This window comes from Rhinolophus sinicus, linkage group LG14 (genome assembly GCF_036562045.2).
Source record: "Rhinolophus sinicus isolate RSC01 linkage group LG14, ASM3656204v1, whole genome shotgun sequence".
In the NCBI taxonomy this organism is placed as follows: domain Eukaryota; kingdom Metazoa; phylum Chordata; class Mammalia; order Chiroptera; family Rhinolophidae; genus Rhinolophus; species Rhinolophus sinicus.
The window spans coordinates 34977466-35005160 of NC_133763.1; the positions used below are offsets into that span (position 1 = coordinate 34977466).

At 33.3% G+C, this 27695-nt stretch overlaps 1 protein-coding gene and 1 pseudogene across 4 annotated transcripts in view; both read left to right on the forward strand.

Moving 5' to 3' along the window:
* Positions 1 to 27695, forward strand: part of SNX7 (sorting nexin 7) — a 599355-nt gene that overhangs the window by 472332 nt on the left and 99328 nt on the right. For 2 of the 4 annotated variants that reach the window (XM_074318369.1, XM_019747064.2), the window contains exons 8-9: positions 4513 to 4665; positions 23357 to 23827. In XM_074318369.1, coding sequence (XP_074174470.1) covers positions 4513 to 4665; positions 23357 to 23434 — 231 coding nt within the window. In that variant the 3' untranslated portion in view covers positions 23435 to 23827. Of the gene's footprint in view, positions 1 to 4512; positions 4666 to 23356; positions 23828 to 27695 lie in introns of those variants that run through there. The other 2 variants (XM_074318370.1, XM_074318368.1) reach the window with 1 other exon arrangement.
* LOC141568438 (developmental pluripotency-associated protein 2 pseudogene) lies at positions 4679 to 10685 on the forward strand (annotated as a pseudogene).

Here is a 27695-nt window from a genome sequence, read left to right on the forward strand (position 1 = left end):
CAGTGGGAATTTGGGGGAGCTCTATCCTGTGGCTGTTGTTCCTTTCTTATGCAGGGCCTCAATAAGATTTCCTAACATACAGCAAGTGAGTAGGAAGATTCCATCAGAACATTTCTGAGACCCTGACAATGACCTTTCATAATTACTTTCAAGTACCACTCTAACCCTAACATGTGCTGACTGCTTAAGTCCCAGGCACTTTGCCCAACACATTGTTCAAGACAATTCTAAGAAGTAGATTCTTTTTTTTTCCTCATCATTTTATAGATGAGGCAGCTGCAGCCATCAAGGAACTGAACTTTTCTAAATCACACAATGTGGGACTTGAGAGCCCAGGCTCTAGGTCGCTGACTTCTATACAAAGCGTGCCAAAAAAATGTGTACACATTTTAAGAAAGGTAAAAACTGTATTAAAATTGTAATACTCAAAATATACCAATAAAAAAAGATGACTACAAGTCATATGTACACATTTTTTGGCACCTCCTGGTATGCGTCTGGTTACAAAATTTTTAAAGTTCAGGAGATAAAAACAATTTATTAACACCGTCAGGCCACTGTCATTTCATTGGAACAAATGTTTTAATAGTTTTCACATGAGCCACATCACTATTTTTTTTGTTCTAGAGGGAATTCTAAGGCAATTTAAGCATAGTTAAAATATGAGGTTAAAAGCCTGGATAATGAAGAACAGTCTCATCCAAAACTACTCTGAGAGGCAAAGACCTTCTGTGGGTAGTTGGCTTATAGTTTTACTTCTCTTTCTCAGATAAATAGCTCTGATTTTTCATTATTTAAAATACTCGGCTGCGCTTACATGTTAATTGGTGTGGCCGTGTGACCTCCCCACTTGCCCAATTACTATGGTATTACTATGGCAAAGTCACTTTGGAAGTTTCGCATCTTAAGGGTGATCCAGACTCCTGTTGACCTCCAAAAACTGTTTGATACCCTGTATGCCTCTGAGTAGTTTTGAATGTTTACATAGAAGTACCTGACCCTGCAAGACTATTGCTGTTGCCTTCAGGCTTTCATTCCTTTTCTCACCCTACCACACCTGTTCTTCCAGGTAACTTTATCAGCGATACACACTTTTCTCCCAATGCCCATAATCAGTTACCAAACTCTACTGATTCTGCCTCCCAGCATTTTAATCTCCCTCTTCTCAGTACCTGGCATCAGGAAGCTGACTGTTACTACTGCATCCGCCCCCCTTCCGTAAGCTCCTTCAGTGATTCCGTTTGTCTTCTATGAAAATCCAAACACCTGCATGGAAACCCCTTCAGGACCTGGCAACTTCCCTCTCTCCCCCCTCATCTTTTGCTGTTCCCCTACTCTTACACTAGGTGTCAGCCTTAATGAACCACCTGTAATTTTTCAGAAACTTCAATGTAAGCATGGTTCTAGGACTGCACACCTGCTATCTGCTTTACATGAAATGCCCTTCACATTTTCTTTATCCAGTAGCTTTTTTATTTCTTCCTTTCAGCATGAGCCCTTGAGGGCAAGGCCATTTCTTTACCCTCCATCATAGTTCCTAACACAGACTAGATGGCTGCTGAGTGAATGCTGCTGGATGAGTGAGTGGAAATGAACCTAACCCTCTTTATCATTTTCCATTGTTGTCTCCATAGTTCCAATGCAAATTAACTGGTTCACTTCCTTCCCCTCCTCCTTCTTTTCTCTTTTAAGCATTTCTACATATCTCTGACTCAGGAATCTATCCAAAATAGAGCTCTGCCCTGGTCAAAAACTTTCCCAGGCTTACCATTTTCTGCAGAATCCATTTTCTGCTCAACATCATTTACACTCTCTAGTGGTCAATCTTTATTCAGCCTATCCAGCTGCATTTCCCCTGTTCCTCCTTACCCCTGGGACCATTCTTTGGTCACACTGCATAGCATACCATCTTGGTCACACTGCACACTGGCCACACTGGTCACATACCATCTCTGTGGTTTTGTTTATGCCATGCCCTCATCCATGTGCTCCCTTGCCCCAATCCCTGTCTACTGAACTGACAGTCAAAGCGTCCCCTACCCCAGTCAGAATTAGTCCTCCATGGTGATTGTGGTGGTAGTGATATATAACTTTTATACCACTTGCATTTCTTCCTCCAGTATAATATAGATCACATTCTGGTTTGTGTTACAGCCTTTGCTTTTGGTTTTATTTTTGCATATCCTAACAAGTTACAAACTCCTTGAGGTAAGAGCTGAATCAGTTCAACCTGAGAGCCACAGGCCAGCTAGCTTGGTGCTGCTCAGTCAGTGTGGACAGAGCATATGTTTGACTCAGGCAGACCTTGGTTTGAATCTCTATTATGCCACAAAAAGCTGTGTGACTTCTTTCATTTCTTTCTCCCAGTTTCCCAGATTGTAAAAGGAAGATAATAATACCAAATTTGCAACATTATTATGCAGATTGAATAAAATAATGTATCTGAGGTGTTTAGCTTAATGCAGTGGCCCATTGCAGAAATGCAACAAATGGTCATTGTTATTAGTATTGTGTCAGGTACTATACTCCTAGTAGGGACTCACTACTGGAGAAGGATACTGTTTTGTTGGCCTGAGCTCTTAGTATTAATGGTCTTCATTTAGTTGTGTGGATAGTTCCTAGCTGTATATAACTGAAACTAGAAGTTACCCATTAGCCTTGCTTTTAAATATAAATCTTTTTTTAATAGCTTATGATCTTTTATTACTTATTCTGGTATTATAACATTTTAGTGGGAAAAAAGAAGTTGCTTCTTCTTCAATGTTTCCACCAACAGAGGGCCAAATAGCTTCCAGTATTTGTGAAAATTATTATGCAAGCATTAATCCTTTTTAACTTGCTACTCCCATGCTATTTTTGCAGTAGAGAACATGGAGAATTCCATGTAGAGAGAATTTCCTGGTTTTAGAGTTACAGACACCGCTGTGTAGTTGTAGTTGGATGACACCATGTGAATGCATAATTCCTTGTACCAAAAAAACTTGCTAAAATTGAAGTGAACTATGGGAAAGGACATCGACTAATAGTATGCTTTTGTAAATTGTTAGGAAAGATATAGTCCAGATCACTCTTAATTTGAATTAGGTGTTTTGTGTTTATTATCAATTAGAATTTCTTAGAATTAAATTATGAGAAGATGATTCAGTGTGGGGAAATATCTAATATCTCTTTTCTCATTTTCCAACTAAGATGATAAAATGACCAAAGAAAGAAAAACATACTCAGATATAACTGCAAAAAAATGTTAAGAATTGATCATACTTAAAGGATTTGCATCATCTTCCACACTGGTGAAAATAGAGTAAGAAATAGCACTAAAAATTGACTTAAGACGTAGACCCTGGCTGAGAAATGTCATAGTTCCAGAGACCAAAATACTGGCGGTGGATAGGGAATCAGTTTTAGTTTTACCAACTGATAGTAATGATTATGTGATGGTAGTTGTGGTGGTGGTGGTGATGGTGGTGGTAGTGATATATAATACTTAGTAGGCAAATTGTCAGGCACAAATCAATTACTGTTATTATCTCATGTGATTTTTATAAAAATCCCTGTGTGATAAGTATTGTTATTTTTATATCCATTTTACAGATGAAGAAACTAGGGCTTCAACAGGTACTTTGCCCAATGTCACATAGCTTGTAAAGACAGAAGTGGGAGTTAAACTGGGGTTAGTCTAATTTATCATCAGTCTTCCTAATTCTAGTACTGTGCTGATAAGGCTACGAAACTTCTTTCTCTCCTAGAAAAATACTTAATAAATATATGCTGAATATAAATAAATTTAAGTGTCTGTAAAATATGTATAACTATGTAAAGATTTATATAAATATATATATGCCAAATATAAAACAGTAGATTGATGGATTATATGCTCAAAGGTTGGTAGGGGAGGTGGGGAGGAGGTATAAATTGTCACACTAAGCTTCTTGCATGGCACATGGAATAGGTGTCAGGCATCTTGAGATATAAACCTGCCTCTGTCACCAGCTATCTGAGTGAAATTTGGTGAATTGATTCCTTTGGCCTTCAGATTGGACTACATAATCCTTATAGAAATTGTAACATGCCAGTTAATGTAGCAATCTGCTAAAAACAAATGAAAAATGAGGACCAGGAATGCGAAGCTAAAGTGAATGAAGCCATATCTTTGAACATAAACAATTTCACCACAGACAGTAGTGGTAATGAGAGTGTTAGTGCACAAGGATTTTGAGATAACTTATAGTTCAATTTCCTTCATTTTATAAATAGTGAAAATGAAGCCCAAACTTTGATAGAGTTGGCCAGAGTCAATGGTAATTGGTGGCAGACCTTAGAACTCTACTCAACATCTCTGACTGAATCCAGTGTTCTTCTTACTTTAACTAGTTTGTACACACAGTAAATACTGATGACTTTTCAAAACAATTATTCTTAAACTGTTTTGATATAATGTTCAGCTTAGATTCAGTGATTTCACTTACTGACAAAAATACATAAATCTTTCTCTCTCTTTGTTATGTAATTCAGCTTACAGAAGAGATTGGAAAACTTGAAGATAAAGTGGAATGTGCTAATAATGCCCTGAAAGCAGATTGGGAAAGATGGAAACAAAATATGCAAAATGATATCAAGTCAGCATTTACAGATATGGCTGAGGAGAATATCCACTATTATGAACAGGTAATTAGTAATATTTGATATTGCTTCACTTTTTAAAAGGTTATCTTCTCTTTTACTTTCTATCTGTCTATGTTGAAAAAGTCTGTTAAGGAACCAAGCGTCACATTCAAAAGCCTCTTGGTGGTTTGATGCCAATGGAGATACCAGTTAATACAATAATGCTAAACCCACCCATTGAAACAAAAGTGTTTACATGGAGGAAAGATGGTGAGATTTCCTTCTTACATAGCATGCTTCAAGTGCCCGATTTGAGCAGAGCTTGATGGGAGAAAGAATCATGCTACCATTTTGTTTTGTTTGTTTTCCCCTCAGTTTTTGTTTTGGAAGGATTTGAATTTTTCAAAAGCACTTGATATTGCTTCTTTTTGATTCTCCTGTTTTATTTCCTTTTCCTCTCCCTTTCCTATGTAATAAGGGTTTGCAAAGTGAGGAAAGAAATAGTGGTGTGAATAAGCAGAAAATCAGTTCACGTCTTGTCTCTTATGTCCCCACCTTGCCTTCTATTGCTATCAAAACATCAACAAAGGAGCATGCTATTCTTTTTTTTTTTACGCTTTTCAAATTATTTTTTTTACAACTAACAGTTCCTTAAAGTAGTTATTATTTTAAATGAATTTTATACTGTCACTTTCTTCCTCTAGCATATGCTAAACATTTTTTAGAAGGTATTTGTTAAACATACATCTTTAAACTTATCTTTGGCTGAATTAATGAATATATGAAATTGATACATTTGGAAAATTATTTTGTGCTTTATAATCTATAGTGTTTGTAAATTTAAAGGCACTTTAAAGTAAAACATTGTATATTTTGCAAGTTTAGACAACTGACATTGATATCTTCATTCAACGAGAGTTCCTTGAGCCCCTGTTACCACCAGACACTGTTGCAAGGCAGACAGAATCCCTTTCTCATGTGGTTACAGTCAGTGAGGAAAACAATTAAAACAAAAGACTACAATAAAGTATAATAAGTGCCAGGACAGAAAGACATTGCAGGGGCATCTACTCTAATGCGGAAGGAATGAGGAAGGTTCTTCACAAGCTGTGTTTAAGCTGACACTGAATGATGAATAAAAGGTAGCCAGATAAAGATGTGAGAAACAGAGTTCCAAGCAAAGAAAACAAATGTACAAAAGCATAGAAGTGAGGGAGAACATGTTCAAATAACTGAGGTTCTTTTTTGGAGGATGAAGGCGGTAGCATTGAATTGAAGTGAGGCTTACAGGGGAGGAAAAAGATTTCCTCAACCCTCTTAAAGTTACTGGATAGGTCTGAAAATTAAACTGCAAAGATCAATTAACAGGAGAAAACAAAACCATACAGAAATTAAAAGGAGTAAACTGCAGGTATCCTTAACTGTGCTGGCTTTGCTGTTCTCTGAGTGTTCCTGGGAATGGCAAATTCAAATTTTGATAGCAGCGAAAAGGATTACTTTGAGGTTGAATTAGAGGAAGAAAGTGTGATTCTCACATTGGTTCCAGTTAGTGAGGAACCTAATGAAGAAGAGCAAATGGAACCAAGCATTTCTTCAATCTCAGAAGACAACCTGAAGATTCCTAGGACAGATGATGAAGTTTATCTTCCTCAAACGAGTGAACAGTTCAAAGCTTGTCCAAAACCAATGCTCCCCTTGGCAACCATTTTGCCTTCAATTAATTAAGTGCATTGGGACACTTTGCGCAGCTGGTGACAACAATTTAATTTGAGTACTGATGGCAAGAAAATAGACGTTTATCTGAGGCTCAAGGAACATGCTTACTCTGAAGAAAAACAAAACATTCCTGAAATACTACAGGAGTCAAGTTCAAAGACATGCAAGATGGTGACCAAGAAAGCAAGGAGTAAGAAAAGTTGTAAGATGCGTGAGAGAGAGCAAATGACGAATAGTTTTGAAGTGATAACTTCAGCTCTGGAAGCCACGTTGGCATCATGGACAAGACTGCAAGAGCCATTCAACCTAAGGCTATGAATTCATGTCCCATTCCTGCTTCTACTGAGAACTTTCTGCTGCAAGCCTCTGGTGTCAGGTGGTGTGTGGTCCATGGCAGACCTCTCTTGGCAGACAGAGAGGGTTAGGTTCGCCTGCAGTTCTATGCAGGTCAGGCGTGGGTACCTGACCCTCCTAAGAAGATGATCTCTCTCTTCCTGTTACCGGCCTGCACTTTCCGATACCCAGACCTAGAAGATAATATGTTATGCCCCGATTGTGTTAAGAGGAATAGGAGGAGGATGGAAAGATTAACTACAATGAAGAAGTAGAAGCAACCTGGTTTGAACACGCCCACATCACTCCTTTTGGATAGGCCATGTCTTAATAAAGAGTAAACGGTGGATAGATAGCTCACAGATAGATTGATTTGTATCCCAGTGATTGCTGTGCTCTGTCCTGGCCATCCTCAGTGTTGCCTGACGCCTTGAGTACAGATGGGAATGTCTGGATTCTGTACTTGAGGTCTGCCAAGAAGTGTCTGCCACTGCTGCTTCAGGTATTTAGCTATAACATACAGAATATAAGTTGGTTTTCTTTTAATTAATAGATTTTTTAAAGCAGTTTTAGATTTTCAGAAAAAAATGAGCAGGAACTAGAGTTCCCAAATACTGCTCCCTGCACTCCCTCATTTCCCCTACTATCAACATCCTGCACCAGAGGGATGCATTTATTGAACCTACATTGACACATCATTATCACCGAAAGCTCATAGTTTACATTAGGGTCCACTCTTTATGTTTTACATTCTGTGAGTTTTGAGAAATGTATAATGACATATCCACCATTATAGTGTCATACAAAATAGCTTCACTGCCCTAAAAATTATGTGCTCTACCTATTTAACCCTTGACACATTTTCTGTATCCATAGCTTTGCCTTTTCCAGAATGTCATATAGTTGGAATCATACAGTTGCCTTTTCAGATTGACTTCTTTCAGAGCAATGTAAATTTGGGATTCCTTCATATCTTTTCATGGTTCGATAGCCCACTTCTTTTTTTTATTTGTTTTAAATTAAAGTTTATTGGGGTGACAATTGTTGGTAAAGTTACATAGGTTTCAGGTATACAATTCTGTAATACATAATCTATATATCACATTGTGTGTTCACCACCCAGAGTCAGTTTTCTTTCCATCACCATATATTTGATCCCTTAGCCCACTTTTTTTGTTTTTTTGGTTTTTTTAGCAGTGAATACTCCATTGTCTGGATGTACCATAATTTGTTTATCCATTCACATATTGAAGGCCATTTTGGTTGCTTCCAAGTTTTGGCAATTATGAATAAAGCTGCTATAAACAAAAAACAAACAAACAAACAAAACATACAAATTGTTTTAATGTAAGTTCTTTGTGACACCACAGCCTTCATAAGGAAATGCAGACCAGAAGACCTGAGTATTTTTATGCTAGGTTTCATAAAGTGTGAGTAGTCATGTAGAACTATGACAGGCGAAGGAGTATGAGCATATAGGGAGAATATACGGAGGGCACCACTCACCTGAGGTTTTTATAACCTGCTTTAGGTGATAAGCATTAGGGGCAGATCAAAGAAGACCTTGCTTCTGCCTCTCAGACTTCCTCAGATTAAAATAACATGACAAGATGCCATATTTTGGGGTACTGTGTTCTGAACCTCATTAGGCTGAAGAGGGCCTCATATGTTTAGTCTTATCTTTCATTCTAAGGGAAATGGGAAATGCCACTGAAGAGTTTTCAGCAAGGAAGTGATAATATCTTTCAGACTTGCCTTTTAGAAAGATCACCCTTGTCATATGTGGGTCAGAGTGGAATAAAGGGGAACGTGATGAGACTAGTTAGGAGACAAAGATAGAGATGCAAACTGACCTGGGGTTTCATAGCAGTGGGCTAGAGATTGGTGGATATGTTCAGGTGATTTTTTTTTTTCCCAGTAGGTGGGATTGGAAAGATCATTTTCTATATCTCCTTTAATTTCTTATTCGACATTAACAACCTTAAGTAAATTCAAGTATCTAAAAGGAATTTCCCATAAATCTCAGATTTTAAAAAGATTTAAAACATATCTGTTGAATAAAGCACGTTTACCACCATAGGCTTTATTACCATTCAACTGTTTGAACCCACAGAAATAACTTTACCTTCCCTTTATAATAGAACCTGTCCACAATGACATTACAGGATTATTGTGACAATCTGCTGAAATAATCTATTAATAAATGCCTTGAAAATTAGAAAATGTAATAAATCACAAGTGATTATGATTATGAAACATACATTACAATTTAAAAATCATGACAAGTGGCACCTACGTACCTTATTTTCCTTTAAATGATGAAGTCTTCCAAACTTATTTATGTTAGGACTTTTTATATATTTTAAGAGAAAATGTTTATAGCCATTCTTAGAACTCCAACAGAAATATTTCGGTTTTGACTGTACCTCTCACATAAATACATATTTCTGTAATTCTCATAGATTGAATTCCATTTGTACAAAATACTGGTATCTTAGATATAATTAAATTGGCATTACTGAGCTATATTGCCATATTACAAATTTTGTTCTTCACTAACAGCAATTTATATCAGTATGTTATATTTTTAATGCTTTCCTTCAGGTTAATTATACTTCTAAATGTTACTGAGTATGCATCAAGCGTACTGCAGCTTGGATATATAAATTTGCAGGAATCGTTGATTTTCTTTATTATAACTTCAAAAGACCCCTGCAACTCTAGTTATTTGTTGTTGTTTTTCTGAGTGAAATAACTTTCTTTTTTTTTTTTTTTTTTTTTGTAAATAACTTTTGACTGATTTAGCACATCAGTCCAAGCATAATCAGGAATTTGGAGCTCTTAAATAATCAAGACTTCCTAATTAGCACACAGACTCTATGGCCTGAAACAGTAATAGTTTGCTGTTATCTGTTAACTTCAGAATATTTCAGATACACAGGAAAGTGAAATGTTCCAGAATCTTTCCATTCCCTTTTTAAATTTCATCACATTCTTATGGAGATACTTCTTTTTTCATCAACATTTGCAAAAATAAATCCCTAAAGGGGCTTGTGTCTAGTGTGATAGATGAAATAGAGTATAAACATTTGCCTTTGGACCTAACTTTTATGAAATGCAATGGTCACAGCTTGTTTATAACAAAATTTAAATATCAAAATGATAGAGGATAATCAGATTATAAATATAAGGTAGAGGTCTATATCAGAAGCCAATTATTGTCATATTGAAATGTACTTAGGTGTGTGAATTTAGTTGGAGACAGTTAACACCAAATATAAAACTACAAATAAACTTTACTAGAGAAAATGAGGTTATTCCCATTTTGTCCTGAATGACCAATAATTAAGAATACATTTATTGAATCGTTTTTCGAAAAACAAGAATAATGAAACAATAAAATCCAAAATCCAGTTGAACATCGGTGAATAATTTCAAAGTACACTGGTACTCAAATAACCAAATAAAATTATTTCCTGCTTTGATAACGATTGGATGCTATAATCATAGAGTGACATGTTGGATAAGATGCATGGATATTTTCTAATTGTTCCTTAGTAGATACAAAAGAGTATCTGTTTTTGTTGTTATTGATGGTGATGATAGTGATGATGATTATGATGATGGTGAAGAGATTTGAAAAGAAGTGATTCTTAGTGTTACAAATTGAAAGAATATACTCTTTGAAAGTTTAACTATAATAGCATAATCATGAAAAGATTACATAACATTAATTGTTGCTAAATAAAACAATTTGTAGTTAAATGAACATAATACTTAAAGTAATATAACGTTTCTTTTCACAGTTTATTTTAGAGTTATTACTTAATGTATGGAAGTTCCTGTTTCATAGCCTTATTTTTCTGGTTATAAAATTAATACATGCATGCTAGAAACAAACAACAACAATAAAAGCTAAGTACACTGACATATAAGGAAGCAATAAAGAACATCCATAACCTTTTTTCTCCTAGAGACTGGTACATTTAAATTCAATTAGAGAAAACAATTTGCTATGTTCAGATGTAAATATTTTAAAATTTCTATATGGCCCTTTCTGAATTTATCAAGATAAAAATATATGGTTACTTATGTATTTTGTGTCATGATAATTATAGTGGATATATATTATTTTGAGTTCCGTATTTTTCACTTATTTAAATACTTTTCCATATAATACATCATGTTAATATACCTTTATTAGTGTAGAGAATTAATAATAGTTGAGCATTTGTTATTTTTTTGCTCTCATAAATAGTACTATTAAAATAATTATAAATATTAGACTTTTAAAACTTAGGATTTTAAAAAATAGCTAGGTCAGAGGTCGCTTCATTTCAAATGCTATCAGTCTTATTTAAGAATGTCAGTTGGCTCATGTAAAATCATTCATTTAAGATTCTATTATCATCAAAACCCTGTGGTAAGCACTGTGGAGCATCCAAATTCAAATTTAAATTTTGTCATTAGGAGGTTACAGTTTATTAGAGAAGAATAATAAGCATATATATTTTTCACTTGATTGATACAGCTTTACAGTGTATTATTTTTTAATGGGGGGATATTTAAATTAGTTTTATTTACCTGAATTGGAATGAACAGACATAATAGAAGAGTTTTGTCATTACTGGATAATATAAATGTATGTATCTACATAAAATTTAGGAAGCAGAAAAACAATTATAGTATAAGATACAAATGGAAGATAAATGAAGAAAGAAACAAATCGTGACAAGGGTACAGCCAAATGAATAATATAGCTGATGCTTTCCTAAAATCCAAGTCTAGCTATTTATGGACCAGTTGAAAATTAGAAAAAAATTTTAAAAATAGATTATCATAGTAGTCCTTCTACAAGTAAGTAATGGATGAGCATTGATTGTCCTAGAAGTTCTTCAAGTATAGTTGTATTTGTTTGGAAATGTATTCTTTGTTATGTTGGGGAATGGTAACATAAATTCTAGGGAAAGAATTGTTTTAAATTCAGTGGCACACTACATACTTTGGAACATTTTGTAAATTTTGTGAACATTTAGACACCCTAGTCCAAGTAAAGATAGTTCCCGAGCATTGTGACTTTAAGAGGTTAATCTATATTGATAATGATTATAAAACTGACAAATAAGCTAGATTCTGATGAGTGGCATTTAGATTGGTCTGAAACGTCATTTTTTAAAAATAAAAAAAAAAGAAAGGAAAACTGGGAATCAGATAAATTATGGACTTTGTGCTCATCTCTATGAATTAGAAGGAGCAGTGAGAAGGAATAGCCTCCCTAGGCTTAATTCCATCCAACAAAGAGGAACTGTTATGTAACATGACAGAAACCTGGGGAGAAAGTACCATTTTCAAATGGGAGGTAAAAGCAAAGGAAGGAGATCCTGGACATTTTCAGTCATATTCCCCAGAATTTAATGAAGTAGTTTAAAAAAATTACAGAAAAGTTATAGTTTCAAAGTCAACTCGCTAAAAAAACAATACCTATGACATAAGAGGATTGGCCAATTCTAAAAAGTAAAAGGAACGAAGCAGTTAAAGAATCAGACATGATTACACCTGTAGGCCATAGACTATGAAAGGCAAAGATACTCAGAAGGAAGACAACTAGGAATTAATAGCTCTAATAAAATTAGTAAAGTGAATCCCTAATGGAAACCATGCTATAGAAATAGAACACAGAAGTACTGTACATTTTCATTTCATTCATGTTTTCTCCACCAAAGAGACTGAAAGTTACAAGTTAAAAGATTTAGGCAAGTGTAAATAAAAGGTAACTAAAATCAAGTATATTTGAAGAGATCATAAAACCACAGCTATCCATTGCCACAGAAAGAAAAGGCTAGGTATATTCTTTTTCCAATGAGCAATGCAAAAGCCATTCTTTTACCAGCCCAAAAGTAATGCTTGCAAAGTCTTATTGGAAGTCCGTTTTCTAAACTGACTCATGTAAGGACGATCAACAGACTTCTGCTCACCCAGGAGAAATGCAGACCACTTTTCTTTCCTAGGTGAATATTGACATTAACTCCAGAAAAGTTTTTGGGGAATACTGGAAAGTGACACCTGTTCCCCAAATAGCTAACCTCTGTAATTTCTGATACATACAGACACAATCACCTAATACTGCTCAACTCTTTGTGAACAGCTTGCTGCATTGTAGAGAGAAGGATGGAAGTGGGAGAGGATTTACCCACATAGAGTTATTTAGAATAATTTTGATCCCAAGAAATGACAGGTAGTTTTGAGCTTTCTTTTGAAATGTTAGGGCAGAGGCATAGTAGATGGTCTATATCGAACCATTTAAATTACTCTTTTTTATATTGACAGTCTCTTAGAATGAAATTGAGTAAATAGATACTTCCTTTAAAGTTGTGTCTCAACTCCCTTTCCTACTCATAAGAACAAAGAAATTGGCTAGCGCCGGAATAATTCAGAGTTATCTAAAACAGCGATTTTTGAGTCCACATCAGGATATTTTTAACAGACATTCCTCATAACATTTACTAAAGCTGGTACCCGACCTAATCCCTTGGGACCCAGGAAGACATGTTTCCTCATGGTGCTTAAATAACTCTTCAGGAAAAAGCGCTCTGTCTCTTTGGAAGTATTTAAAGAATATTTCAGAACTACATTATGCACTTTAGGATTGAATCAATTCCCATTATGTATAGCCTAGATTTCCTGGAAAGCAAACACCAGCTTGAGAGGCTAAGATGCTTAGATATTTACTCAGCCTAACCATTTTTATACCAGTTAAATTTTCCAATTCATTACATTCTTGTGCTCACATAATCCACTTTCATACTCACTGGTAAGGACTCACTGGAAGTCTAAATGTCTGGATTAGCAGATTCAGGGGATGTCACACCACTTTTCTATGGATCATTCATTTATGGATGGTAATCTTCATCAAAAGGAAAACACCAAGTTTTTATCTTTTTAGTGCTATTAAATAGCAATCCACTGAATAACTACAAGCTTTCCCCTTTTCATTTTTAGTAAAGAGACCAGCACTATTGATTATTTAATGATTAATCTTGTCCTTTCTCATTTAAAAGTTTATAATATATTTAATATTCAAGTATTATTGGGCAGGTTATTACTTTGTAAGGGGTGTAACTATCTACTATATTGTTTTGTACACCTGAAAATAAATTAATAATAAAACACAATTATAGAATTAATTTTATAGCAGCAGTGTATAATTTTTATTTACCTCCAAGGAAACCTTAAAATCAAGCATTTGTCATTTTTAGAATTCTAAAGTATTATGTAATTAACTATTCTGTTATTTTATTAAGTAAGGATTTCTATTCGGAATTGCACATTCAAAAATTATAGTACAGCTCATGTTTCCACATAACTGTGGACATCTTTTATTATATTTCATGTCTTAAAGATTTTTGTTGTTCTGAAGGTTTCTGCTTTCTTAAAAACTTCTATTCAAAACGTTGCCACCAATCTGTTATAATATGTGTTGTGGTATTTCTCAATTATCTATACAAATGAAATTGAGCTTAAGTGTGAAGTGGGCAGTTATGCCATAGCACAGACAGTATGTGACTCTTCCCATCCTTTAATTTGGTTAAGTTTTTCTCTAGATAAATTAATCAGAGATTTAAATAGGAGATTACATATTATAATAAAATAATTTCTAAAGATTCATAGTTTCTGAATCAAGGAGTTATTGTGCTTTATAAATGACAGCTTATATACCATGGCTGTTCCTGTAGAGAAAAGGAAGAAATAACTTAAAATACTACATAAACATGTACAGAGTGTGTGATATAAGATCTTGAAGAAAGAAGATCAGTTTACTAATAAAAGAAATTAAAGTTGGGTATCAGAGTGCCTGCCACTAGCTAATTGTAAAACCTTAATCATGTCGTCTCTTTTTTTAATTTTTTAAGATTTTTATTAATATATAGCTAACATACAATATTATATGCCCTCTCTATACCCAGTTTTCTAATATGTCAAATAGTGGTATTGGTACTCCTGTTCTCCACCTTCCAGCCACACACATTCCTCACATGTCTTTAGAAAAATAAAACTAGAAAATGTGAAATGCTTTAAAATAATGCACTTAAACGTCATAGCTTCACCTTTCTAATTTTCCAGTAATCCAAAGCAAATATACTCTGCTTTTCAGTTGTCTATACTTTCAAAGTATAGTTAAATGAACACAGATAAGCTTGATGTTTGAAGGGTCTAGTAATAAACTAGGCAAACTTCATGTAATTGTCTTATTAGTCAAAAACAATGGTAATATAGAAAAAGTATGAGTTAAAAAGATGCATTCAAGTTTTGGATCTGGTATTAATTCTTCCTATATAGATTTTCAATGTATTAGAACTTTTGTAGCACCAATTTTCCCATGTGTACAAACAAGAGAAATGGAATAAATAATATCTAGGTCTCTTTCTATCTTTAGACCTTAAGTTAGAGATCTACAAATAGTACTAAATAATAAAAAAAGGACCACAAGATGGCGTTTGTAGCTAATGAGTCCTTTTGCATTTACTCTTTCAGTCGTTTAAGTATTTGCAGTATTTACAAATGTAAATTTATTACTTTTATTCTTCAGAGATATGTAAAAGTAATTTTTAGAAAAATATGCAAATCCTGTTATTTTGAAGTAACTGATATTTGCAAAATTATAAATTGGCAGATGATTCTTAGAAGCTGAATTTAGATTTTTCCAAAAATGAAATTTATGAATAATTTTCAGCTGTTACAAAATAATAGAAGTTGCTTACCTCTAGCAACATCATTTCTAATTTCTTTCTGGATTGATTATATTTCATAATTTTAAAATATGCAGTTCCTGAAAATTTTCATTACTGTTTTGAATCTTAGGTTTAGGTGATAAAAAGCAATTACTAAAATGTTGCACAGCTCACTGCCCTCATATTAGGCATGGCCCACAATTTTTATAATGTAATTTATTCTTCAGTGATACTGGTCTCATATAGAGATGTTTACATATTTGAGCTTCAGCATTTTCTCAAATGTAGGTGATGTCGTCTGTGCCCATGATCATTTGAAACAGCATTAAAATACTGAAAGGACACTCAGGCATGGTTCTCATTTCAAGTTTATTAAAACAAATGCAATTATCATGATACTGTCTAAAAGGTACTTTTAAATTAGTGGAAAAAACTACAAGCACAACAATTTTTGCCTTAATGTGGAAATTTCTGGTTTTAAAAGAAATATGTGGTAAGGTTTGGCTTTTACCATATTTTATAATAATAGATATCATCATTATGATAGGCAACCTTTGGTTATTTTACTTTATCATCAGAGATATGTAGGTAGTATTTTATTAATTTGACTAATGTGATAATTTGGATAAAACTAAATTTTCTATTAGCTGTTCCATGAACAGGGCCGTAGCATTACCTATGAAGGAGATATTAAACTTTAAGTTGGCGTTAGCACGTGGTGGCTAAGAGCATGGACATTGGATAGGCATAATTTGTGACTTTGAGCTAGGAGACCTTACAGACTTTTATTTATTTCAGTGAGCCTTAGTGTCTTCCTCTATAAAGTGCTAAAAGCAATAGTACCTACATCATAGATCTGCTTATGTGTATATATATAAGCATATACATGTATACATATGTGTATATATGTGTATATATGTATATGTATGTTTACGTGTAATGGAATAAACAAAGATGAAAGAAAAGTCCTAAAAGCAAAATTTAATATTCCTAGTAAAACACTAAAATTATTTTGAAGTTTTCATACTCATAAATACCTTTCTGGAGTCTCAACCAGTTTATCCCTTAATTGACCACTTGTTTCAATTTAGCCTAAAATTTCCAATATAGAAAATAATTTTCAAAGCTACTAGCTAGGTACCGTGTTTCCCCAAAAATAAGACCTAGCTGGGCAATCAGCTCTAATATGTCTTTTGGAGTAAAAATTAATGTAAGACCCGGTCTTATATAATACCCGCTATTATATTATATCATAGCATATCTTGTCATGTCATATCATATTATACCTGGTCTTATATAAGACTGGGTCTTATATTAATTTTTGCTCCAAAAGGTGCATTAGAGCTGTTTGTCCGGCTAGGTCTTATTTTTGGGGAAACATGGTAGATAGATAAAATATATGTAAAGTCCTTAACTCAGTGCCTAGCACATAATTGATGTTTCAATAAATGTATACTACTAATAGTAATAGTAATGATTGAGAATATGTCTCGTTTGTTTATAAATATTATCTTTGGAAATTATTTTTAATCATAATTATCTTACAAATATGAAATACTGAGGGGAGAGGTAAAATTTTACCTTTGATGCATTTCCACACTGCGTCAAGCCAAGCAGAGTAAGGCATATTTATAAATTGTATGTGAGCTCATTTGCCAACTTCTTGCCGGCCACAAATTGGCCCCTGGAAACCTTCACTTTTAATTAAAGGATGAAACACAATGGACACACATAGTCCAAGGCCCCTTACGCTGTGAGTGTATAAACAGGCCCAGAGAAAGGAAGAGATTCTCCTGAAGTCACACTGTGGGACAGAATCTGTTCTTATCCCAGCTTGAGAAAAATATTGATTCTTAAATGTGGAAGCTTCCATTGGGGGCTGTATCATATCTATAGAAATACCATTTTGTCCTCATTCTTTCTTTAGAAAACTTGGCCCCATCTGCTGGTCGATGACTACCCACTTAGGAGAACTGGAGAGACACATACCTTTCCTAATGGCACAATATCATGACCACTTTTGCTGAAGTAGCGATAGATTTACTTTCAAAACTAATTTTGGAATTAACACTTATTTTCGAAGTATTCTCTCTGTGTACTTGAGAAGTTTTTAAGTATGTGTGTTGGAACAAAAAGGCTTTTCTTTACCTGTTGGTCTGCTTCCCCTAGCTCTGGCTCAGCTTTGTTCCCCAGCCCTGCCTTTCAAAGAGAAGCTCCAGTTTTTAGCCTTTGGCTCCCTTACCTGGGGAAAATGTGCACTGATTCTCAATTAATGAGGATTTGTGATAAACTTGCTTTCTGGCCACCCAACATCCTGCCTAATAGCACGTACAGCTTCTTTACTGGCCTACTTTTACTGCAGTGAGAAACACAGGACACTGGAAAAGAGTACTGGATTCTGTGGGTCACAGAATTTTAACTATAAGATACAATTACTTGATTTTGTCAAAGTATTGTAACAAATAAAATTATACGGAAAATTATGACACATTATTCAAAAGTGGAATACCTGTTGTTGATTCTCTGATGATTATACAAGAATCTAAAACTAAGATGAGCTGATGGATACTATGAAAGGTCAGACCAAGAGTAATGCTGATACTTTCAACTGTTAATCAAATTTTGATAGATTTTGGCTTGTTTCACTAATTGTAATGGTTTAAAAGTGGAAAAAATGAATTCCTTGATAGAAAGCAATGAGAAACCAAATAACAGAAATACCTTTTTAAATATATATATAATTTTCAATTGTAAGCAAGTCTCACACTAAGTTTTGAGATTTTTTTTGTTGTTTTGATGATTCTTTGTATCCTCTAATTATCGCAATCCTGGACAAAATAGATACTGAACTAAGTTGTTTAACTACATGGTATATACACAGTCCATTCCTTGAGGTTTACTTAGTTTGTTCATCCTCAGAAAATAGCAAGAAAGAGTAAAGAGATTTAAAGAATGTTAGAAATTATATTACTTTAAATAGATTTATGTATATTAACTGGATAAATGTGCAACATAACAGGTAATGGTTTAATATTAAATATTGGCGTGAGGGGGTAAGTAATATATTTATTTAATTAAAAAAATCTATCAAAATTCCCAAAGAGGTCTGGCAGCATAAGGAACTACACAGTTCAGGGTCAAATCCTCAGCTTTGTATGCCTAGAAACCTGATTGGTCAACAACCTGAGTGGGGATCAGGCCTTTATGGCAAAACTTAACAAGTTTAGAGCGCAATAGAAGCCAGGATATCAACTGATGAATATTCAGGTTGAAAAATGAAGTTTTTATGATGACCAGCATATTTGCATCAGTAATTCAATACATTCCTTCTCTGCAGTCATCTGCATTTACTATTTACTGTATGCCTGGCATGTATTAACTCAGTCATCTTTGAAGGGTATGTGTGCTCCTGGAAATACAAAGAATTTCCACATACTCAATTCACATATATAGTGTTTCCTCAAGTTTGATCAGCCCAGTGTTCCTGCAGTCATGTACTTGCTTATGCCTCCTTCCAAGATAGTCCTTCCTCAACCATGTAAAAGAATGGTATCTCATCTTGATGGCCCAGTGACTTATTGAATGTACCCTGGTGGTCATTCAAGAGATTGGTTCTTCTCCATTTGTTGATAAATAAATACTGGCTATGCCACTTAACAGATTTGTAATATCACAAACGTACTTAACTTTTTGAGCCTCAGCTTTCTTATCTGTAAAATAAGATTCATAACAGTCATTATGAGGTTTAAAGGAGGTAATATGTAATAAAGCAACCATTATAATGCCTGACCAAGTATTCATATTGATATATAGCACTTGTCATGTTATTTCTGTTGTTTTTCTATGCTAATGTTCTATAATCTGTATTTCAAATCACATAAATTATTTTTCTGCCTTTAGTGTGGTGGATGGTAAAGAGATAGTTAAGTACTAGCTAATTTGTCTCCTTTACTATGTTTCATTGTCCCTTTTAAGATTTACTTTAGAAATGAAAATGTTAATTCAAACTACTAATCAGCAGAGATAGCTACATTTTCCTTAGACGTTTATTAAACTAGGATAGTTGAAGCAGAATATGACTGAAAGAAGTTTCTTCATTTGAGAATTAATGCCATCTTTGTTGCATTTTGGATTGCTTATTTGACAGGAATTCTAAATAGAGCAGGCTGCTCAAAATTTCATTTTGAATTTTACCTTGAGGACGTTCAGAAGTTTATTTAAATGACAGTTTGGCAGAATTATCAAAAAGGTATGATATCTCCTGAAAGCAGTAATTGCTTTGGGCTGCCCTGCAGGGTTATCAAATAGTAATAGATTGTATATGGATGTGCAGAGTTGGCCAGAGAGCTCTAGTAGAAATGAGCTTCACAGGGGAAACGGGGTTCTCCCCGAGTGGGAAGTATGGTCCTGCTATCAGCCCTTCAGTCCCAGTTAATAGTTTTTGTTTGTTTGTTTTGTTTTATAAAAATTGTGGATAGATTTTTAAAGGTTATTTGTATTTTGGTATTTTTATATTTCCTTTTTTATATTTAAATTTTGGTGGAGACTTTTGAGTATCTATAAAGCTGAGTTTTAATATTTTCTCCCATTAGCATTGGGAAAAAAATACTAACAACGGCTAATAGTTAATGCATGTCTGCATATGAGTTTAACTGTAGATTTTTTGTGGATGTTCTTCCTCAGGTTGTAGAAGTTCTGTTCTTTTCCTCACTTGCTGAGATTATTTTTTTTCACTTGAAATGGACATTGTAATTTGAGAAATGCCTTTTCTGTGTCTATTGAGATGATATTATAGTTAATGCAGTCAATTACAATGATTGGTATTTGAATGTTGATCCAATCTTCATTCCTGGGCTAAACTCCATTTGGTCATAATGTATAGTTCTTTCTATAGATTGCTGGATTTGATTTGCCAAAAATTTTTTTAAGAATTTTTATATGTATGTTTATGAGGGGTATTTGTTTGTAGTTTTCTTATCTTGTAATAACTTTGTTTTGGTAAGTTGGAATCAGTTCTATGTCTTCAATTTTCTGGTAGAGTCTGTGTAGAATTAATATGATTTCTTCCTTAAATATTTGATAGAATTCACTACGGAAGCCATTTGGACCTCGAGTTTTCTTTGTGGGAAGATACTTAACAACAAATTCAAATTCATTGGGTTATCTGTTTTTTTCTGGAGTAACTTTTGGTTGTTTGTGTCTTTCAGAAAATTGATCCTTTTCATTTAACTTGTTAAATGTATATGTATAAAGTTTTTCATATTTTCTTTTTTTTCCTACAATAGAATTTGAAATAATGTGACCCCTCAGATTCCTAACAGTTGGTACTTTGTGTCATTCTTCTTTTATGATCAGTCTGGCTAAAAGATTATCAATTTTATGAATCCTCTTAAAGATCTAACATTTGGATTCATTAATTTTTCTGTATATTTTTTTTCTTTTCTCTTGCATTCTCTGACCTTTTCTGGGTTTTTCTTTTCTGCTTACTTTGGGTTTAATTTGTTCTTCTTTCTTAGTTATAAGATGGAAATTGAAGTCATTTATTTAAGAGCTTTCTTCTGTTCCAACGTAGGCATTTAGTACTACGTATAAATTTCTCTCTCTGTTCTTCTTTAGTGCTATTACAAAATTTTTAATATGTTGTGTTTTTTCATTCAGTTCAAAGCACATCTAAATTTCTTTTTGATTTCTCCTTTGACAAAGACTGTTATTTATAAGTGTCCTGTTTAGATTTCAAATATTTGGGGATTTTTCAGATATCATTCTATTACTAATTTCTAATTTAATTCCATTAAGTCTAGAGAATAAACTTTATATGACTTAACTCTTTTTAAATGTATTGAGACTTTTTGTATAGCCTGAAATATGGTCTATTTTGGTTAATGTTGTAGGTGCATATGAAAAAATATGTATTCTCCTTTGTTCTATAAGTATCAATTAGCCCAAGCTGATTGATGGTGGACTTCAAATCTTCTATATCATTGCTGATTTTCTGTCCACATGTTCTATCAATTCCTTAAGAGAGATGTGTATCAAAATCTGTTATAGTTGTGGTTTTGTTTTCTCCTTGTATTTCTGTCCATTTGTTTCATATATTTTTAATGCTCTCATTATGTGTGTAAATATTTTGTTATGTCCTCCAGATGAATTGACCCCTTTGACATTATGAAATGACTTTTATCTCAGATAATAATCTTTGCTCTGAAATGTACTTTGTCTGAGATTAATATAGCCACTCTAGCTTTCTTTTGACATGCGTTAAGTGATAATATATATATATATATATATATATATATATATATATATATATATCATCCTTTTAATTTTAACTTCCTTATGGCTTTGTATTTAAAGTGTGTTTCTTATAAACAGAATATATTTTTTATGTTTTATTTAATAGGACAGTCTGTGTTTATTACTGGAGTATTTAGGCTGACATTTAAATTGATTATTTATGTGGTTAGATTTGAGTCTATTGTCTTGCTGTTTGTTCCCTATGTTCATCAATGTTCTATCTGTTCTTTGATCCCATTTTCCTAGTTATGCCTTCTTTTGGATTAATAGACAATTTTGCATGATTTCATTTTAGATCTTTTGTAGGTATATTAGGTATAACTCTTTGTTTTATGATTTTAGTGGTTACTTTTAGGTTTATTGTATGTACCGTATAGTCTGCCTTCAAGTAATATACCACTTCACCTATCATTTAAGAACCTACAATTATATTCTTCTGTTTCTTTCTTCTGGACTTTCTGCTCCTTTTGTTATATATTATACCTATATGGTAAGCCAAATAAGATCTTGTTATAATTTTAATTAGCCACTTATATTGTAAATAAATTGAAGTAATAAAAAATGTATAGTATATGTACCCATGTACCATATCTAGTGCTCTTCATTGCTTTGTATGGATTCATCTTTCTATCTGGTCTCTTTTTGTTTTTCTGCCTAATAGACTCTTTTTTAGACAAAGAAACATTTAGTTTGGTCTGTTGGTGATAAATTGTGTAGCTTTTGAAAGTCTGAAAACATCTTCATTCTACTTTTGTTTTGGAGGATATTTTTGTTGGGCATAGAATTCTAGATTGACAGTAGTTTTTCTTTCACCACTTTAAAAATATTGCTCTACTGTCTTCTCACTTACATTATTTTGGATGAGAAATACTATCATCCTTATCTTACTTTCTCTATGTATAACATATAAACTATTAAAATTATTCTGTAGATAAACTTTGTGCAGATAACTGAGACTAGGGTATTAGGAGAGTCAGCCCTAGGCAAAGTCATGACTTAGGATACATTTATGTTTGTATGTTCCCACCATCTGCAGTCCTTTCTGATTCTTTATCATTTTCTGTGGCCCATTAATGACCAACTCTCACCTTAATGACCAACTCTCACCACCTAATCCCAATAGACCATCATAATATAATAATTGCTAATTTTTTGAGCACTTGCTTTGTGCCAGGTATTCTGCATAGAGATTTATACAGATTATATTAATTTAATTTTCACAATTGCTTTAGTGGTAAGCACTATCATTAATTTATAGCTGAAGAAACTATAATAGAGATCAATAAACTTGTGTGTACTCAAACTTGATGTAGTGGGATTCAAATCTGATTAAGGCATGGTTGTATCACCACTCCTCTGTCTAGATGCTTAACACATACCTCCTCAGATCCAAATGATCCATCTTTTCCTGTATAACTTGGAGCTATTTTCTGTCCTGACAGAGGAGTAATAGTGGATTATTTCAGCAAACTAATCAATGCTAATCTTTTAACGTTCTATGTTTTCCCCTTATTGATAAAGAGTTTCCTTCATTAACAACTAAAATATGTAGAACATGACAAGGATTCTGTCAAGCTGATGGGAGAGCAGGTTAGGGCAGATTGCTGTAGAAACAGATATGTAAGAATCTAGTCATCCTTTTAACATTGTTGGTCTCCCCATGATGTGTTTCCATTATTCAGTGCCTTGCTACCTGGGAATCCTTCCTTACATCACAGACCGACCTCCACTGGGAAGAAGCCTCTGAAGATAAAATTTAATACCATTAAGGACATCTGTGTGATCTTTGGGAGATAGCATCTATTAACCAAAGTTATTCTTTATGGATGGGCCATATCCTTTATAAAGTGGATGAAAAATGTTTCACAATATCTGGAAAACCAGCAACTTGAGACTCAGGTATTCCAGATCATTGATAATTGATATGAATTGGGATATATGTCTATATCTATATATATATATATATATATATATATACACACATATATAAAAATATGTGTGTATATATACATTAGCTTAGTTTTAATTATGTTCTCAAATTTATATGCCAATAATTACATATAGAAAATTTTTTCCTAAATATTTGTCTGTGGAACATGTCATTTTAAATATATTGTAAAGATTCAGTTTTAATAAAATGTTTAATATGAAATGACTGACTGTGGTGAGTTCTTTTTCTACAAGTAGCTCAAGCCTCTGAATCAGACTCTAATTTGAATTCAGCATATAGTAACAAGTATATTATGCCTTCATCTATATTTCATCATAATTTTTTCTGACATTAGGAATTTGAAGTAAATATAAAAAAGCTTTAATATTATTAAATATTAATGGTAACTGTTTAAAAGTTGGTTTGTTAAAAGTTAAGTAATTGTTTTCCACAATTTAAAAACAAAGTTACCAAGATAAATTTAAATTATTATTTGAGTTATTAGCTAGAAATTTTTATACAACCACATTCCTACTAGTAAATTGTTTTTGGTGTTTTTTACAGTCTTCACAACTCACATCTAGCTTTTACTTTTAACGTATACAGTGTTTATCGAATTTATTCTCCCACTTATTTATTAAATGTCTACTATTTGAAAGGCACAATTGTAGGTTCTTACGATCTATAGTGATAAAAAAGACACTACACTCACTTCATTCCTGAGGCTTACCTTTTAGAAATATTGATCATACAAAGTGATTTTTTATTCATTTTATGGCTACATTTAAAAACCGAATATGTTGGTTATTTAATATTTGCTAATTTTTGGAAATAAATATTTGTGAAGAATGAGTAAAGTTTGAGGTATTGGGTCATGCATGTTACATTACATGAATGACTTTAAGTTATCATCTGGGTATTAGCACTTAAATGAGTGTCACACATAATAAAACTAGACATAAAAATTTTTAACTAAATCAAGAAATACACAAGCATATATATAAATGTAAAACTAAACATTTTTCTTAAATACTGGCATGTATAATTTTCATACCATTTGCAGTAAAGAATCTAGTTCCATTTTCAGTGTTTGACTTAGAGCTTTTAAGCCTCACCTCTCTCTTTTCCTCTCCTGAGCCACATTTGGACAAGGTGCTGAGAAAACCAGAGTGCTCCCTCATTGGGCACTCAGAGGTAGTTGAAACCATACAACCCCCTCTATGCATGCAGTTTTTCATCACCCCAAAAAGACACCCCATGCCTTTTGTTTATCACTCCCTGCTCCCTTCACCATCTCCTCAGGCCTAAGGAACCACTAGTTCACTTTCTGTCTCTATTTGCCCATCTAGGTTTGCCTGTTCTAGATATTTCATATTAATTAAATTATGTAATATGTGATCTTTTGTGACTGGCTTCTTTCACTTAACATAACGTTTTCAAGGTTCATTCTTGTTGCAGCATTTGTGAGTACTTTATTCCTTTTCATAGCCCAAAACATTCCATTATATGGATATAAGACATTTTGTTTATCCATTATATTTGTTTATCCTTTCATTGATAGACATTTGGGTTGTTTTCAACTCTGGCTATTATGAATAATGCTGCTATAAAAGTTGGTGTGTACATTTTTGTGTGAAGATATGTTTTCATTTCTCCTGGTCCTATACCTAGCAGTGAAATTGCTGGGTCATATCACAACTATGTTAAACCATTTAAAGAGCTGCCAGACTGTTTTCTAAAGTGGTCGCACCATTTTATATTCTTACCAGTAGTGTATAAGGGAGCTGATTTATCCACATCCTCCAATGCTTGTTATTTTCTGGGTTTTTTGTTTTGTTTTGTTTTGTTTTTTCATTATTATAGCTATCCTAGTGGATGAAGTGATATCTCATTGTTGTTTTGATTTGCATTTCCTGTTGCATCTTTTCATGTGCTTATTGGCCATTTGTATAGATTTCTTTGGAGACATGTCTATTTTTAAAGTTAGGTTGTCTTTTTATTATTGAGTTGTAAGAGTTATTTATACGCATATATTCTCAATACAAATCCCTTATTAGATTATGATTTGCAAATATTTCTTTTCACTTTAATAATGTACTTTGAAGCATAGAATTTTTAATTTTGGTGAAGTTCAGTGTATCTAATTTTTCTTTTGTTGTGTATGCATTTGGTGTTATATCTAAAAATCCAGTGCCAAATCTGAGGTTATGCAAATTTACCCATTTTTCTTCTAAGAGTTTTAACTTTTAGATGTAGGACTTTGACCCACATTGAGTTAACTAGTGTATATTATGTGAGGGAAGGGCCCAATTACATTGTTTTACATGAGGCTATCCACTTGTCCCAGCACTATTTGTTGAAGAGACTATGTCTTATAATTTTCACCACTACGGAACGGGTCCTTGGAGCTTCTTATGTTGTCATCCTGGAAGTGGACCTCCTGATATAGCTTTCTTGAACTGGTTGTGATATGTGCTGTGATGGTTATTGATAGGAATATAAAATGTGATTGTTGGATACGTCATCATAAAAAGCTTGTTAACAAGAACAAAATAACATATTTGACTTTTGCTGAAAAGAAAGATCTATCCTAAAGTTCATATGCGTTTTTAATTCAACACATGCCTTCTTTCAATAACTGCTTCCCAAAATACAGATTTCCTACTGTTCAGTTAGTTTTCTCTCAAGCATAGTTATAAACTAATCAAGAAAACTGTTCTAATTTTTATTTAAAAACCAAATGTAGGGTTACAGCTACGGGAACCATAAACAGCCTAACTTCAGAGAGAAATGAAAGTTGTCTGGATACAGATTCTTTCTGGCAACACAATTCTGTATGTAGTTTATAAATATAGAAATAATGTTCCTGTGTATTTAATAATGACTTTGGATAAACTCTTAGGGTCATTAGAGGTAGAATTAAATTCTGAGCATACTATTAAAAAATTAAAAAAAGTATTTTAGCCTTTAAAATTCTGAGCTTGTTAGTTAAGTATTATAGGCCTCAATTTCCCATCTATGGAAAGGGGAAATTAATCTGCCCGCTCTACATTGCTGGGAAGCATAAGAACAAATTATACACTGCTGACTTTGACTACTTACTTTGACTAAAAAAAAATAAGTATTAAATTAAATCTACATCAGCTTCTCTTGTCCCCACCCCATACTTGAAACTTCCAGACCATCCATGAATTCAGAGCTAAAATAAGCTAACGGTTATTTACTAAGATATATTAAGTAAGATTCAGAATATGATGCGTATGTGTCAGTATATATAGATATAGGTACATATTTAAGTTAATATTTATGTACACGGGTCTGTATGTGCAGGTATGGTGTGTGAATGTGTAGTAATTAGTGGAAACACATGAATTAGAAATCACTGGAATATAAAGCCAACTGCACGCCCACTACTGTTTATCGTCCTCCCTTCTTCTCATGCATTACAATTCCCTCAGCTTGGAAAATGTATTTCTGTTCGTGTTCGTAAGGTTATTGGACAATGAGATCCTTTCAAATGGGACAACTGTGTGTGTGTGTGTGTGACCACATTAGCTGGTATAACTGTTTAAGGCCATAATTACATCTGTTCCAAAGGGAAAAATTGAACTTCCACAGTTCCTGTTTATATTTCTCTTAATGTAAGTCATGGAAATTGAAGAGATAGCTTGTATTTTTTTATTCTAAAATGTGAGTTAGGTAAGATCTGATCTTTTGGTAAGATCAGAAGAACAATGCTTTCTTATTTTAAGGCAAATCATCTAAGAACATGCAATTTAAATAGCTTATCAGAGCTGGTTAAATGAGGCATTTGGTAATTATGCATAAAAGATTTTCTCTTCTTACTTGAAGTATTATGAATACTGATTTTAAGATTAAATTATTATTGCTTTTAAGTGGTTTATTTGAACAATCAGAGATTCTAAAATCTTTTAAAACTCTTTACATTCAAATATCACCATCCATGCATCCACTCATGCAGTAATTCACTAATTCCACAAATATTACACTGCTAATAGGTGCCAGACACCATCATCTGTGCTGCTGTAAACAATAATGGTAAATAAAATAAACATAACCTGCCTCAGTAA